Source organism: Dermacentor albipictus, chromosome 9 (assembly GCF_038994185.2).
Source record: "Dermacentor albipictus isolate Rhodes 1998 colony chromosome 9, USDA_Dalb.pri_finalv2, whole genome shotgun sequence".
Lineage (NCBI taxonomy): Eukaryota > Metazoa > Arthropoda > Arachnida > Ixodida > Ixodidae > Dermacentor > Dermacentor albipictus.
In genome coordinates, this window is record NC_091829.1 from 23918743 (window position 1) to 23936457 (window position 17715).

At 43.4% G+C, this 17715-nt stretch overlaps 1 protein-coding gene across 1 annotated transcript in view; it reads right to left on the minus strand.

Annotated features, from left to right (window-relative positions):
* The window catches only part of LOC135901937 (neprilysin-1-like), a 37504-nt gene extending 21991 nt beyond the window's left edge, over positions 1–15513 (minus strand). Inside the window, exons 1-7 of the mRNA XM_065431779.1 lie at positions 15436–15513; positions 14546–14641; positions 11728–11769; positions 10553–10714; positions 8090–8170; positions 6098–6306; positions 1454–1648 (exon numbers count right to left, since the gene is read on the minus strand). Of these exons, the coding sequence (XP_065287851.1) occupies positions 1454–1648; positions 6098–6306; positions 8090–8170; positions 10553–10714; positions 11728–11769; positions 14546–14636 (780 nt within the window). The 5' untranslated portion in view covers positions 14637–14641; positions 15436–15513. The remainder of the gene's footprint in view (positions 1–1453; positions 1649–6097; positions 6307–8089; positions 8171–10552; positions 10715–11727; positions 11770–14545; positions 14642–15435) is intronic.
* Between the last annotated feature and the right edge of the window lie 2202 nt (positions 15514–17715).

The window sequence follows — 17715 nt, forward strand, 5'->3', positions numbered from 1 at the left end:
TGGACTACTAACACAGAATGAATTGCATGACTGCATCCCTACAAATTGGCCGTTAGTACAGTTTTGTGTTAACATTAGTAGATGGAAATCTGTGCGATTGTGGCTACTTGTGGCGCCGGCGTGCTCTCAGGGCAGCATGGGACTGAAGCCCAGTATACATGCATTTATTAATGATTCGTGCTTTTTGGCTTCGTATGTTATTGCAGCTTCTTATTTTTGTATTTTCGAAGGTACGTTTTTAGTACTAATTCGTCGGACCTCATGAATTACTCGTAGATTTGGGGTTATGTCCATTGTGTAGCTTTAGTACATGAGGAAATGGTAGAATAATTTCTTGCTTGAAAGATATGAAAAATATAGTTGTTGATAAATTCACCCTAGCCTTGCGACCTGCTAGCCATACGATAGCTCATATTGCATAGCGACCAATGCGATGAGCTGATGATGCCAGATTTGATCCCTCAACCATTGCACATCCTCGGCCAACTGGGAAGCTTCCTGAGAAAGACTTAGGGTTTTGTTTTGTATTTTCGTCTGATGGTCAGCGAATGGAATTTTTTTTCGTTAAGCATTTTGCTTCTTTTAGGATTTCTGCATGAGTATTTTGCCATATCTAGTGTATTTGCGATAACGTTGCCTATATATATTCAACGATACCCATACGCCTATTCATTCATTTCATTCAAATAACGGCACAATATAAATTGGCGGTGAGCATTGAAACGCTTTGTATATGTGACATAATAAAAATGCGAAACAAGCACAAAAAAGAATACTCGGAGAGTGGTTAAAAATTTGAATGAGTAAAGAGCAAGGCGCAATAGACCAGGACAGAAGGGGAATGCAAACGACAGGACCAGCGCCGGTCCTGTCGTTTGTGTTCTTCTTCTGTCCTGGTCTATTACGCCTTGCTCTTTACTCATTCAAGCATGAACGAGCTAGCCCAAGCAATAGTTTTACTTAAAAATTTCAAGTTTAGTATCAAATCACAGTCCTGTCAAATAATGGAATGCTCAAAGGCCATCAGAAGCTTTAAATTATGGTTCATGCCAGTGGTAGATCTTTAATAATCTATTTAGGTGTAAAAAGATGTGATGATAATCGCTAACCTTCTTTCACGAGCAACATCGCTGACGGCTCGGAGACGTAGGCATCGCCGCTGACATCCTTGTAATGTTTCTAATATCTGTTTTTCTCGATGAGACTGAGCGGAGTATTCACACACCTGCACATCCCTTAATATTTGTAGCGGTTCGACGAAGGCTTTTCTTAAGTGATCGCTGTCAGTAGGCTAACCATTCGTTCAAACAAGGCTCGTTCGACAAGAAATGCAAAACTCGTGTAAATAGTGCACTGGGTCAATCTTGATATAGGCTCTACATGTTTGCTTACGGATGGACTGTTTGGTACGGGAACATTTCATAAGATATTGGATCGAAGAATGCAATCTTACATTTGCCAACTTTCCTTCAAAAGCCAGAAGAATGTCGGAAAGGTGGTTGAGCTCGCTGTCACTAAGGTTAGGCTTCATGAACTTCATTGCCACTTCAATGACCTTCTTGTAAGCAGCAATGATTGGCTTGCTGTAGTTTGTTGTTTGATTAATAAGCTGGTTTCTGCCCACCGCCGAGAATGCAAGCTGATCAAGCTGAAAGAAAAAGTTTGAACGCAGGTTGTCAGTGCACGTTGCAGGGGTACACAAATGACCTTACGACGCCCATGTTTTGAAGTTTTGTCGAACGAAAGCAGCCCTGTAGCGATAGATACAAGAAAGTGAGGTAAATGTAGTTAAGTTAGTTTACAATCCGTTAGCAAAACCTTTAATGGCAAGAGATTACTAAGCAGCCAAGTATCACTAATATTTATAAATTGGGAAAAGGCACGCTTAGTTATACCCTCATTGTAGCTTGTACTGGTATCTCTGCTGAATGAAATGCATTTTAGTAATCTATGAAAGCCCCATAAGGCGGTAAGTTATGCTCCGCAGATTTCTCAGCTGCTTGATTGATGACATGGATGGGATCCACTGAAAAGACTTTCTACAATAGATCACATCCATATCTTCAATCACCTTATTGAAAATCTGTCGAGTACATCCAACCTCTTTATATGGCTTTCATTGATTACGAAAACAGATTTGATTCAGCAGAGATAACAGCAGCCATGGCTGCATTGCGTATTCACCGTATAGGAAGCATACGTAAATATCATAGTAAATGTCTATGAAGACTTCACGGCTACCTAAATTCATTACAAAAAATGAAAAAAAGAATACATATAAAGGGATCAGTCAAGGACACACAGTTTAATCAGCACTATTCATTGCATGCTTAGAAGTACTGAAGCATTGGGAAGGATTAGGAGGTCGACACAACTGGTAATGTGTCAGCAACTTGCTATTTGCAGGTGACATTGTCCTGTTTAGCAACGCTAGGGATGAATTGCAACAAACGATCGAGGGCTTTATCTGAGAAAGCGCAACAGTAGCGTTGATAATTATTAGGCCAAAACCAAATGCAATGTTGAATTGGCAGTCAGCGTCTAGAATATGGCGAAGAGTAGGTATATCAAGGTGCAAAACTAGCAGGGAACCCTGATCATGAAAATGAACTTCACAGAATGAAAATTATCAATTCCCGGCATTACAAATTCCCGCTATGATTGAAAGAAAATTTTACCGGTATAACTGTAAAGAGTACAATCATTGCACTCAGCCTGTAGTAACTTATGGCGCAGACACTTCGAAAAGAAGCTTGATATCGGCAAAGAAGCTTAATAAGAAGGAATGCGCAACGAGTGATGGAACGAAAAATGCTAGTCGTAAACCTTAAGATAGTGGAACGCAGGAGCGTTGGATTATCAAACGTCGCTAGCTAATATTAGAGTGTTAAAGCCCTGCGAGCCAGCGGACCTGCGTAGACGCCACTGCGCATATTGTACCGCGCATGCGTACTGGCGTCTACGCTGGCCCGCGGTGCTCGCTGAGCGAACACTCTCTAGTCTACTTGTCATTAGACTTAAAAAAGGAAGGTGGGCAGGCCTTCTAATGCATGGAGTAGATAAGCGGAAGTGCAGTCGAAAAGTGCACGTCGTGTGATGAAATTAGCAAATTTCCAGGTACAGCATGGAATGAGCTATAGAGCAAGACAGAGGTAACTTAAGATCGCTGGGTTAGGCCGTTGTTCCTGCAGTGGAGATGAAAATAGGCTGAAGAAGATAGTGACTTGTAACTAAACGTCTCTTGTTCCTTCATCCTAATATCAGCTTAATTTCCTATTGAAAAATCTATATCCCCTTGAACTCCCACATCCAATAATCCGATATAGAACGATAACCCGTTTTTTTTTTGTATATGTCATATATGATGTTACTGAATATAGGAGTTATAGGGAATATGGTGTTTCTCAGTAGGGCTGTTTCGTTCTTCGGCGTTTTCATTACGTTTTGGTGAAGAGCGCTGTTCCTGCTTAGCGATAATTTGCAAGTTGTGACCACACGACCCCGACTAACACATCTTCACAGAGAAACCCTCAATTGATTTTTCGCTCAATCACACACATGCCATTCATGACGAAGCAAATACCACATTTCAACGGCCACTAAGGCTGTATGATTGTATGATGACGCCACGACGACCATGGAATAGCGACGACAGCATGATGACAATGTCAGGCCAACACCGCAATCACTACGACAAAATGAAAATAATCAAACGACCACAGCGGTATGACGACGACGCCGCCAGAACAGAGTGGCATGACTACATTGCGACAATGTCAGGATGACATTGGAATCACTACTACAAAATGGCGATTAAACAGCCACGACGGCATGACGATGACTGCACAATGACGGTTCACTAATGGCAATGGCATGACAGCGACAGAATGACGACATTTTGACTACGGTAGCTACCCTGGGACGCTATGTTCTACGGGTTCGAAACGCTGTCGTTTGGTTTTGTCTTACGCGGTTGTACTGGCTGCACCAGTATCGCGGCCTAGGCCAATATAGGCCGATCGCGTGAGGTGATACAGAACGTCGGCTTTTCGAACTCGTACAAGATTGCAACCCTGGAGTGGCGACAATGGTAAGACAACGACGGCCAGACGACAACATGATGATGATGGCGGAATGATACCGACGGAGTAACGAAGGGAATAAAGGCTGGAATGTGGACGATGACATGACGACACTGGTATAACTATGCTAATATGATTGCAGTGGTATTGCAACAATGGCCTCCGACGATGGCTAGACAACCATGGAAATTAGGGCAAAAACAGAATGGAACGACCTCGATGGCATGAGCAAGACTGCATGATGATGCAGAGAAAATGTCATGACGACGAAATGACGACCACTTCTTTGCGAAGTTTGACTGAGGGCGATCGTACGATGAAGACGTGTTTGGAATGACGACGGTGGAATAACAATATCATGATGATACTAAAGTGATTACAATGGTATGACGGGGGAGGCGTGACGACAATGATATGGCGCTGCTGGAATGACAGTGACTGACTGCGACGGACTAGCGGCCATGGCGTGATGACAAAGGCTTGACGATAGTATGACGACAATGAAATAATTATGGCAACACTATGATGGAAAGACGCCGATGGCATGACGGCGACTTTGTGGCGATGGTAAAATAATGACACTAGCCTGACAACGAGAGCATGACAAGGACGGCGCGTTTGTGTTGCATCTCACGTCCACACTCAAAGGCTTCACTTGCCACTGCGGGCCACCTCAATTGACCCTATATCCGGGGTTTGCAATATGTCTGGTGCCCGCCAATCGTCCAAGGACTAAAACCAGAAGCGCGCAGAGATGACAGTGGTATGACGGTGATCGAACATTACTTTCGATATGAACCCACCCATTGTGCATACCTGCAGCCAGGAGCAGCATCCCAAAAAGCGAAGGAAGACGCAAAGAAAGCTTCGCTTTAAAATGTTACATGTCCAATGGTGGCATTAGAGCCAAAGTACCTAGGAACAACAGTGCAACGTAACCCTTAGGCCATAGGCTGGTCCTTCTAACGCAAACGTAATTCTCACCTTTACCACACTTTTTCGTTCGTGGCAACTGGCGATAAAGCGATAAACAAGGAGAGAGGGAGGTTTCAAAGAGAAACTTGACGTGGGCAGGACAAGAAAGCTCGCTTCGCCTAAACAGCGACTCCCGCATTATTTGCGACCCGCATATAATCACAAGTGTTAATAACAAGTGGTAACCTGGCTACTTATAGCTCTTTAACTGTAACTAGATCTAAATAGACACTTGTTTCTGCTCTCAGACCCCGTCTTAGTGTGGCTGCTGCAACCAGCGGTTATCTACCGCCGTAGCTCTGTGCTTATGGCAGTGCAAAGCTCAAGGTCATAGGGTATCATAGGTTTTGCATTGAGTGGACACCAAATGCGAAAACGCTCCTGTATTTAGGTTTAGGTCCACGTGAAGAAAGCCTTGGTAGTCAAAAGCAATAAGCAGTCCGATACTACGGTGTACCTTATAACACTATTGTTTCGGCACCTAAATATCTAGAAAGCCTTGGTGGTCAAAATAAATAAGCAGTCCGATAATACGGTGTACCTTATACCACTATTGTTTCGGCACCTAAATATCTCAGTTCTTAGATCATTTGGTCTTGCAACCAGTAGAACGCGCGACCTTAAGCGCCAGCGTCGGGACACCATGGTCGCTACAGCGACGTTCTTTGTTAAATGTTTGGAACGATTGCCCGGGCGCAGAAACTCGGGTTTGAAGGTATGTGCGAGTCGGCGGGATTGCAACCACTGAAGCTCCTCCGTCCAGATTTTTCAAGGATGATGAATCCTCGAGCAAAAACGCGCACCAAAGTGATAAGTGATGGGACCACAGGTGCAGAAGAAAAAGAAAGGTATTTTTTGGCACTGTTCGTGTTCTTCCGCAATCTACAGCGTGCTTTAGTATTAACATTAAGCAAGACGCCACACTTATTTTGCTTCCTTCTTGTCACACGTATTCAGTTTATCACGCCCAGCTTTATTTCTTAGGTTGCTTTTTTTCTGTTAGCTAAGGAATATTTTCAGTCTTGCTGTTTCTACGTTACCTGAATGACGTAAGCACTAAGATTCTGGGAATCCCGTGAGACACCAGACGAAAGGAGAGTAGAAATTCTTGTCTGGATGAGGACGTCCGTGGAGTTTAGAGCGTCGGTTTTCTTACATTTGTCCTGGCGCGTTTTCGGCCACTGAGCGAGCCCAGAATCATTCATTATAGCAAGGACGACGTCATGTCTATCTTCGAGATCCGGAACAGCTGGAATGCGGAAAATGGAAAGTTGAAGGTGAATACTAAGCTGAGCAGCATAAACGAGCAATTTCAGTTCCAAACAATATCACAATAAATCGCCGTAGTATTCTGTGGTATTCGCATCGCATCATGCACAATGAGTCGTAGCGTAGGTGTGAAAACATTGGAGGTAACGCGGTCTTGCCATGTGCGAGGTATTTCAAGTACGTTGAATTTTACGTCATACTTTCCATATAATATTCAGCTCTTGTTAACGCTGTCTTCCGTAGCCTGACTGTCTTTACGTCCATGCAGCAAAATAGGAAAAAAAATGTTAATTTGCTAAAGGCTGGCGACGTAGTGTTCCTCTGGTCCTACGTTGTCCTGCTTTACTTAAATTGTCGTCTGTGTGCCCTGCTGCATGAACGAAATAAAAATCATGTAGGCCTGTTTCTTGGATGAAGTCTAGGAGCAGCCATTTTCGAGGACCATGAGTCCCACCCCTCAGGTCTGCTGGTCGATTATGATGGTAGCACAGGCCGCGCATGAAGGTGGTACGGACCTCATGAAAGCCCGGACTGGTCCTTAAGTGATCAGGACAAGTCTCCCAGCTTTGTCTCTGTAACGACGACCATACGAAAGAGAGAGCAGTGGGAGGCTTCGCACCGGTTATTCAAATAGCCCGGATCGCAGGGCTGAAGGTGGCGCCTATGCGGATTCTCTTCAGCTCAACGTCTTCTCAGTGAGTTAAGCCGCCGGGAAGGTCCGACGCAGGCGGAAGGATGAGCGCATGTATAAAACGCCGATGTGATTTTTTCTGAAGGAGAAGGCTGTACCTTTGGCACAGACAGTACACGGGCAGGACAGGTGCACATATAAATAAAATGATGGTCTGAGATGATATCTGGAAAGCCGGTGACATATCGTAGTGGAGGTTAGGTATCAGGGCTCATGTGGTTGTATTTCATATATTTTAAACTAGAGTAACAGTAGGTATCATAGGTTAGTGATCGAGGGCTAGGATTCATCTCAATTTGTAGAGAGAAAGAGTAAAATTGGCCAACAAGAAACAGGTCAAGTTTGAGGCAGTAAGGGTAAAAGCAGACAAATTTAGGCTGGCACTTCCCAACAAATTTGCAGCCTTAGAACAGAGAGATGATGATGATTACATAGCTAAGCTTCTCAGTGAGTTAAGCCGCCGGGAAGGCCCAACGCAGGCAGAAGGATGAGCACATGTGTGGAGCGGCGAAGTTATTTTTTTGTGAACGAGAAGGTTGTATATTAAGCACAAATTAAGAAGCCGTAGCGGCTTTTGGGCATCCACTCGATGGCAGGTGCTATCTGTGTCCAATTGGGCCGATGCAGACCGAAGGGTCTACAGTACACGGACAGGACAGCTGCACGTGTCAACAAGGTGCTGGTGTTAGGGCATATCTGGGAAGCCGGTGACGTTTTGTAGTGGAGCTTGGGTATCAGGACTCATGTGCTTGTACTCTACGTATTTTAAACTAGAGTAACAGCCCATGGCTAAAAACAATTCTAGATAAAACGATAAAAAAGATATTCGGTCTTCATTCATTTTGGGATTTCTTCGATAGCGCCATAACAAACCTTTGTCGGAAACTATTGTAGTGTGTGGAGTCGTGCCTCTACAGAAAAAGGGATGTAATGTCTTCGCTGCTCACAATATACCTCAATGAATTGGCTGCGCGCACTCTGAAGGTGTGAGAATTTCGCCAATGTTACATGCAAAATGAGTCAGGGAAAAGGAGAAAGGTACCTGTGTCTAATGCATAAAACGTTTACTCACCCATGCAAGCGTTGTAGACAACGGCAGCCTTATCCGTGATATTCTGGTTCTCACAAACAAGAGTCATGTTCCCTAAAATATCTACGGAAGAAAGAACAGAAATCGCTGTTTTTAAATCTCTCTTTAAAAATTAGCCAGTGTCACCCACAATGGTCAAGGCATTAACGAAACTCATCGCGTTCCGTGCAGGGCTGAAGTTTCGAAATGGCGTTTGTTGTTGTAGAAATTACGGAAGCAGCATACAGTAAAATAGTATATCCGGGTGCGTGCATTATATTCTTCAATATAAACACAGGATGCAGCGGCTGCACAAGGCGGTCTCGTTCTTAAGCAATATTTAGTACGGTTATTTCTAATTTAAATTGTCTTGAAATCTAGACAATTTCAAGCTAACTGTATATATTCACAATTTAGTATCATAGTTATAATGGGGAAGCGCACTCTCCGTGTGGTTCTTCATGTCGGAGCAGTCTTTTGAAATGGCAGGTGAAGGAAGCGACAGCCTAGGTTTGTTTAGAAGAGCGATAATGCTGTATCATTCTTCTAGCAAGAAGTACCTGCACTCGATCAAAAGCAACAAGATTTTCTTTACATTGCAAAGAACAGTTCGCTAAACCAATACTGCTTTCCCTTCGTTCAACTCCGTGAAATATATTACGTTAAATGTAACTAAAACAATTGCGATTGCACGCAACGATTTCTTCGCATCACACGTGCTGGAAGAAAATGAAAAGAAGCTCAACGAATTCAAAAAAAATATTGACAAAATGACGCAACCTTTAGCCTTTTAAGCAGTAAGTCTGGAGTTGAAAATTCTGGGGACACGGGCTGTTTCCCCGGCCAGCTGTTTTCCCGTAATTTGATTCGCGAGAATTTTTTGAGAAGTTTTTTTTTATATACATTAGCATATGCGTACTGTTCTTCACTATACCATGCGTGCACCTGTGTGTCTATAGTGTCGACCCATCACTACCTTCCGGTCCTCACGCAGGTGCTCAGACGTTCTTCCTAGCCTGTGTGCCCGTCATATGAGCAGTGATGTCCGAGATGAACAACTGAGCCTCTCTTCCCACCGGCCTTCTGTGGCCGGTGGGAAGAGAGGCTCGGTTGTTCATCGCGGACATCACTGGCCGGTGGCCTTCAAGGGGTGTAAAGTATGCGTCCATGCAAGAAGCAAAGTTATTCAATTAAACAATTTCCAGAATTCGACATCGCACACTAGGCACGCATACATTTTATGGATAATAAATAGACTGAGGCTCCACCTCGGAGCTGCAAAATAAAACTCGTCGTCACCCATCACTTGCTGAAAAGTACTTGAAATGGTTAGTCTGAGAGCAAAAAAATATGGCCAAATGAACATATTTATTTGGCTTTGCTTACAGTGCGCGTCGAAAATCAATGGTGGTTCACAAAAAAAAAAGCGATGTTTTTAAAGTTAGTTTTGTTGTCGATAAGTGACACGGCAGTCAGCAGAAAGTTGCCGCCAACCACTGTTCCCGTGTTTTCAAACGTGATGTCTGTAAGGCTGAGGCAAATGGTATGGCAGGAGAACTCGGTGCACAGTTTATTAGCCGGTGCCGATGCTGATTTTCATTTAAGTACAGTAGCCGTTCTCTCACGACGAATAGTTTTTGCACACATGTGTCTATCAGTTACTTCGCTCCGCCCTACAGCGTCACCTAGCGCGCCATCTATGATTATGTTCTCGCACCACACAATACCACAACCATGACACATGGTACCGTCGCCCCATTTGTGCTGGATATAGCGTCGCCGGCAGGAGACATATGTATTGGGTAAATATGCGTAGCCACTGGCGCTACGCGCTTGAACACCACGAAGCACCACTTTTTCCCCCAGTCATAACTACAATGATTTATACCACAGCATTCTGCATCTCATCAAAGGGTGCTTGATTGCTTTCGTGTTTTTTGGCTGTATGTATCACGCGTTCTTCTCAATGGGAGGCAAGGTAATCTTACAAAAAAAAACTGTAGTGATGCTTACTGATAGTGAAAGTTGTAGGCATGTTTTATTTAAAAAGGCAGCTTTCTTGTACGTGTCCTTAGTCTTTGTCCAAAGACGCATTTGGCTACGTATCCAGCGTAATCCGCAACGCCATCATGACGCAGACAGAACAATGGCACAAAGAACCCGCGAGTTGTTTTGCTTCGCTGCTACCCATGATATATGCTAGCCTTTGTGGTCAGGCGTAAGTCTAACACCTGCTTATATTCGCAGGTGTTATTGCTGTCTGACTTCCCGCGAGTGGACGTTGAAACCTTGAATTGCAAGGGGAAGAGGAGGGGGGGATGCGGACATGCGTAGTGCTTTTATTGTTTTGAAAGCATTGTTTTCAGCGTGTCCTGTTCTTTGGAACATATGGGTTGGTCGCCATGTGGGAACATAAAACCTGCTTTATCTTCGCAATAAACACGATGTAATAACTAGATGTCCTACCTCTGAGTGTCTCTTTGAGTTCATCGTCAAGGAGGGTGAAACTTCCCGTCGCCGGCTTGCTCTCTGGTATCTTGTGTTTTGACATCCATCCGCCGCAGGCGTATGAGTAGAAGTCGGTGCATGGGTCGACGGACACATTGAGAGACTCGTTGATCAGCCGGGCTGTGCCAGTGTATGTAGTAAAAACACACGCCATGTATGAAATCTTCATTTTGGAGTACATTATTAAATAACGTTAATGTATGTTGCAGTGGTTTGGCACGCATCTATGTCAATAAACAGAGGGTGTTCCACGCCTAGCTTATCTAAGTCTATCCACACTAGGAAAATTGTTTGTCATTGGTCGGGTTTCTGTGAATTTTTGCTGTCTTATTGAAGTGTTTTAGCCCTTTAATGCGCAAACGCTGTACCGATTTTCTTTGATGTGGAACAAATTGTTGACTATTACCTATGGTCAAAAAGACTTAACACGTAGAAATAAAACTACCATCCAGCTTTACAACGTGACTCTGGGCTTTGCATTACGTTTTTCGTGCTTTAATCGTCACTTTTGTGACATCAAACTCAGTGTACCATATGAAAGATACGACATTACATGCTTAACAGAATCTCACCTAAAATTGCTGGCAACAGCGGTAGAGTCAATAAAATTTTGCGAATAATTGGTTGACAGTCCAGGTGCTGGTATGCTGAATAAATTTAAATACACACAATACAGGCAGATGGCTCGGCCTAGTACTAAAGCTAACGATGGATTTTGGAGCGCACGCGGTCGAGCACTTGGTTTGGGGAAAGTCGTCCCATCAGCCAATTTTAAGTGAAAATTTCGGAATGAAAATGTTTTCGTCATCTTAGTGCTTCAACTGCTGACCCCTTAGCAAAAGTTGCGACGAAAGAATATTGCATTGATTAGAAAACATCTTAAAACAGACTTGAATTATTGCAAAGGGTTGTCACCAGAGAATAAATTTCGATTTACGAAAGCGACATTGAACTGATGTTGCGAGCAAGGAGAGGAAAATAAAAGATGAGCCAAGGCCGGAAAACAGTGCGGGAGAGCTAATCCAGAATCTGTCATTTTGATCAGGCTTATCAGGCTAAGTGGCTTAGCTTAGGTATTCATGGTAATCTTATCTGGGAACACATGAATGTTATGACAGCGGAAAATACATTACCTCGCTCGACGCACACAGGTGTGTCACAGACGTTGTAGGTAACTAAAGGGAAAAAAAATAGGACACATTAAAAAGGCAAGCACGTGTAGCGATATGTTCGTGGGTCAGACAGGACTCTGTTGAAATTTGTTTTTGCTACATTCCTAAAAAAGTGCACCACCCTGGTGATCTCTGAAAGGTAATATCTTTCACTTGATGGATAACCGCGAACTTCCAGGACTACTTCCCCGTGCGGCTAAATATGCGCTCCTCACAGAGACACGAATGACTATTTCACCTGATGTCATTTCCCTCGAAAAAAGAAAAGTCATTGGACAGGCGTCAGATTGCTACCACCAATTAAGAAGAAAATTCATTTCGTACAAAAATTTCGCCTGATGCTTTGACAGCGCCGATGATGTCAAAAATGTCATCAGTGAAAAAAAGCGTTATTACGTGTTCAAAAGGTCAGTGCAAAAGGGTAAAATTCCCAACACACTTAAAAATTAAACATGTGGTGCAGCGTGGTCACGTGACCCCTAACCGAGCGTACTCCATTGACTCGCGACCAAAGGAAGTGCTGGGATCTCCCTTGAAATAATCACCTTGAAATACTCACGTGATCGCGGTATCCTAAGGCATTCCGTTTTTAAGCGCAAAAAGCACAGTCGCAGGGGCGGGAGCAACAATCGTAAGGTCCATGCACTTTCGGGTTTGGTTTGATGAGGCTCTGTTTTTGTTAATGTTCACTTCACAATACAGAGCTCTGATGTTATATATTAGGGGTGAAGGGGTGAAAAGTAAGGTTATTATTTTCTTTTTTTTATGGCCGAAGTTTAGTATTGGTGTGGGTGTTTTGATTTTCACCGAAATAGGTAATGTGAAGAGCGGTTTTCGATATGGTGCCAGTCAAGGAATCCATCGTCTCTCCAGTCATCTACAGCACCGTGTGAGAGAGAGAAAATAATTTTACACAAAAGAGCACAGAAGCGCAGATGGCTCCTACACTCTGCAATGGGTGCTCCCGTCAATCCAGGAGTCCAGCGGAATCAGATGCCCTTTTCGCTCGGTGGACTAGGTGGAGCTGGTCTGTCGCGTCGGAGCTGCACAGAATTGACTCCAGTTGCCGTGTGGTGTGGTGTCTTATAGGTGCAAGGTCTGGTGTGCTTGCGCAAGCCCGTATCAGGTATTAGCCAACGCGGTGAAGAGCTTACGACAATGTGAAAGAGCGTGCAGGTGGTAGGCGGATACGTGAGACTCCTATGTGAGGTACCCAGATAAACAGTGGCAATGAGAATAAATAATGTAACGACGATTCTTTTCCTGGTTTCAAAGGTAAAAAAAATTCCTTAGTTTTATTGGTCTGTTGGGAGAAATTTTCTTTATGGAACGCACTTTGCGCAGTTAAACGGCGCCTCTTAGTGATATTCGAAAGTTCGAGTACATTTAGATATCTGTGCAGTTCCGTCTCCGGGTGTTCAAAATGGGCAAAATTCCCAGTCAAGTCACTTCAAAGGTTTTCTCCTGTGCCCTGTATCATCACCATCACTCAATTTTTTTGTGAAAAGGTATTGGAAAAGTAAACTTGTGTGTTACTATATTGTAACTAGCTGACCCCTTCAATACGAGGCTCTGCTGATTACCTTTTGCACGCATTTGTGAATTTAGCACGTTAGATAGCACTGGTGGGGAAGCAGGAATTCTCAAAAGATAATCTCGCAGTTTGAGATATTCATAGGTCTTTCGCTGCGCATTTGGAGCCGACCACAGCACGATTACACGGGTTATGTTTTTGTTTGGCTCGTGTGAAAATTTGGTGCAAGGAGACAGACCACAGTCAAGAAAGATTTCCATTGCTCTCGTCTCGCATTCAACACAACGGTGACATTCTTCTCTGCGCTATTACTCTTGGACACATAAGTGTCTACTGGTAAAGTACTATAGTTGAAGTTCACTCATTAGAACGCCTTCGCTTAAGCGCACAAAATTCTTGATTTGTTAATTGGTAACAGAAGGCATGTATGCATCTGTTGGAAATGTATTGTCGATTGGATCAAATATTCTTGCTCTTGTTTGTTTTGGGGGATATTAGTTGCTTTCATTTCTAAACGTATATAATTTGTTCGTTACCAAATGTTCAAATGAAATGTACCACACTATCTATCCTGAGGAGCAGATTGTTGTTACGTCATACGTAGACAATAGCTAAACAGCCTTGCAGGTGGCACATGGATAATCAAGGTAGGAAGTCAGGCCGTCACTGCATCAACTTGCATTATATGCGCACTAATATGTGTACTTTTGCTGGCGATAGGGCTTATGATAAATTATCCTGCCTTTATTGAATAAGTTAGGCCGTGTTTCATACACAATTCATGCCAAACATCATCATTACTATCAACATTCCTATGCCATCTGTAGGACGAACAGCTTTGTGATCTCATCCCGCCCGCGGCGGCCTGATGTTGATAGAAGCAAAATGCAAAAAACGCCCGTGTCCCATGCATTGGGGGCACGTTAAACATCCCCTCGTGGCCACAACCAATTCGGAGTATGGTTCTGGCATGTGATATCCCAGAGCTCAATTCAATTCTGTGAGCTACAGTTTTTCCTGTTTTGCTTCAGCCGGCCACATCTTACTCAAGCAAGTTCTCTAATCTCAGCATATCCTCTGGTTCAATGAATCTCCCCTCCATTCGAATGCGTTTCTCTTTTCTTGCTATCAGTTGCTATCGACACATTGCATGACTTAAAGCATAGGACAAATAAGCATGCACCCATGGCAGGAATTACCGCTAGTGGCTTTGCGGAAGTAGGGTACAAAAGCTTTTGAACTTGCCTTTATGTTGAGTGTATTTCACTGGATCTGTAAGAACACAGAATGCCCATCCTAGCAGAACCCCCAGACTTGCGATATTTTGGACTTGCATAGCTCCTTATGGATGTAACGAGCAAAAAAAAGAGAAAACAACATGCATTATGTTGATGTCACGTCCCTTATCGTATATGTAGAATTGAGTAAAAGATGGAAGCGTAGCTTTTTCACGCAAAATCAAATGTTATGGGCCGATTCAAACATAGGAACACGTGGAAAAGTGATTTGGAAATGACTCGCACAACTATTTGAATTTGGTACATCAAACGCCATGGTATGAGCACAAAAGCTAAAAAGAAACTAGGAAAATACACTGAGGTAAAAAGTGTCATAAAATTCATCATGGCCCGGTGTAGCTTTTCCGATGGTCCAAGCCGAGCATTCCGAGTCGAAAACCTCCTATGGCCCACTGTAAAAACAGTTACCTCAACATTGATGTCATGGGACGCCGAAGAAGCATCGAATTTGGAACAGCGGTGCTCACGAGATGTTGAAATTGAAGAACCAAAAAGAAAGCTTAGATAATAAACTCTTCACCAGGCATCGTTCTTAAAAAAGGTTCTTCCCTAAGCATAAACTGGCAATTGCTGACGTAATGAGAAAAGAAGAGATTTTGCAAAATTATAATAACTGCCTACATGGGAGAAAACGAGCAACCAAGCTAGCATGGCGAGACATGACACAACTAAACAGCTACAATCTCTATTAAAATAGCAGTAAGAATGATATAGTGATAATTACCATCAAATAATGTACTTCGCACCAGACACTGCGTTAATCGCACCCATGCTGTGCTCCATAAACAAAGTCTATATCTCATCAGTACTTGTAGTCCACTGGCAAATTACAGTTACCTTGAATTCCTTTGACATCCACTGGGGTCCCCGAAAAGCTTATGCGTTTTCGGTCCTGTGCACTGCATGGCTCGGTCTGTTACTATTCCTCCTATTATTATGGAATAATGTGAGCAAGTGCCTTCTCTCAAGTGCTGTCTGCTTTTTTTATACTGCGGAACAGATATAAGCTGAGGCGAAAAGAAATGCCCAGGTGGCACGAGAAACGAGAAGCTGTACAGAAACAGTGCTAAATTTAAATTTACACACAATGAGCAAAAATGTATAAAACGATCAAAACCTCACGGGAAAGGAAATAATGTTTTGTAATGGTCGACTATGAGCATGTTGAGTAGGAAAGCACAGATGGTCGATCTAACGTTCTAGCTTTTACTTGAATACAGCCAATGTATTCGCAAGGTCACTTTATTCAGCAACTGCTTGCGTACTTAAATTCCATTTGTCAATATTTCAGTGCTAAACCAGAACGTGAAGCTCATCGGTGGCATTCGTTTTACGAGCGTAAGGCTGTCCTTTTCTGTTCTGGTATACCTTGCGCGAAAGCTAGGCTTCTTCGAGTTTGCTTATATTGAAGTGATAAAATATGTTTTCCTTCTGTCTCATATACGGCAGTCTTTGTATTGTAGCCAGAAAATGGTGCCACATAAGAAAAATACAATTACTGCTCAAACACTGTTACTAAGGAATATTCGGACGTAAGCAACAAAAATACTAAAATTGCGTGGCACATCTTGGCACCAAAATCATTAATCTAATACGTAACACACACAACTCACTGTGCGAAGCGTCCCTTTACTTTCTGCAGTCTATATGCACTTGGCCGTAGTTCGTAACACGATGGGAGTTTTAGAGTAGCAATCTTTTATGATATGCACAGATGAGGTCTGGCCACAAGCGTCTATAAGATAGGAATCAGCCGGTTGCCGCTGTACAGATAAGGGTACTCATGTACATTACCATTATTTTACGAAATGTCGTGTCTCAGAGCAGTGCCACTGTTTGAAGTCACCATAATGAAAGCTCAGTTCCCGCTGCCATTTGAAAACAATAATACAGTATAGTTCGTGAACAAAAGCACTTCAAAGAAGAATCAATCAAGAGCTCTCTTCGCATTTGAAGGGGTAGATATTCTCTCTAGGCTGTCTTCTTCTACTAAAGGTATTTTTACTGAAAAAATATTCGTAATAATTTTATTGGTGTAATACTCCTGCCTTTTGGCAGTCTGCGCAGGAGCGGTTAACATTGATGTAGTCTGCGGCGGCGTCAGCGTCAGCTGGTGTTTGTCTGTTACGCACCCGAGCACACGCGAGTTGGACCCTCCCACGTCTAACCGCGCGCAGCTTAGCCGTGTCAGGTGGAAAGGGGATCCGGGAGGTTGAACCAATGCTCATTGCTTGTACCTTTAGGGACCCTTGGCGGAGGCAACACACCTCTTTGGCCTTTGCTTCACGTAGACGGCCCCCCCTGACTGACCCACTCGGGAGAAATCGGTAGTTGACTTTTCCTGCCTCTCACCTCTCTCCAACCTTCGTCTTTCCCTCTCCTTTTAGATTTTTCCTGTCTTCTCGTCCCTTGCATTTACTTCCAATTTTTGAGGCAGCAAGTGTTGACTTGGTGTGTAGTATACAACTTTAGGTATTCTATATTAAATTATGGTTTTTGCGTATAGTGTCTGTCAGTCTTCTGGGTCTCGTATGGTTCCCTTGTTTGGCTGGGTGGTGGGTGGGTGGCATTGCTACCGAAATCAAATAATCTTTCATGGCATCGACATTCTTTCCACGCCTCCCCGATCGTCCTTTCTCGAAAAGATGGCGAATCGGTGAAAGCTTCCAGTTTTCCCCAAAGGACATTGACAATCTTCCAAAGCTTTATATTAGCGACGCTGAATCCCCAGAAATGGCAGCAAGATTAGTCTCACCTTTCCTCGTGGCGAAGTGTCTTATGAATAAAATCGCACCAGATTACACAGCCACGAAAATCGCCGGTGGAACCCTTCTCCTAGAAGTTCAAAACAAGGCCCAGTATGGCAAGCTGAACACCCTCGCACCCTCGCATCTTTTGGCGATACACCTATAACGGTAACCATCTGGCAGTGACCCCTTGAATCGCACCGGAAATGAACTTCTTGAGGGATTAAAAGATGGAAATGTTTCCATGTGTAGCAAATCAAGATGAAGTGCAATGACCAAGAAATACCGATAAAGCACTTAATCCTCACCTTTGGCCCTTCCGAGTATATCCAAGCAGGCGACAAAAATACGCGTCAGACCATATATTCCT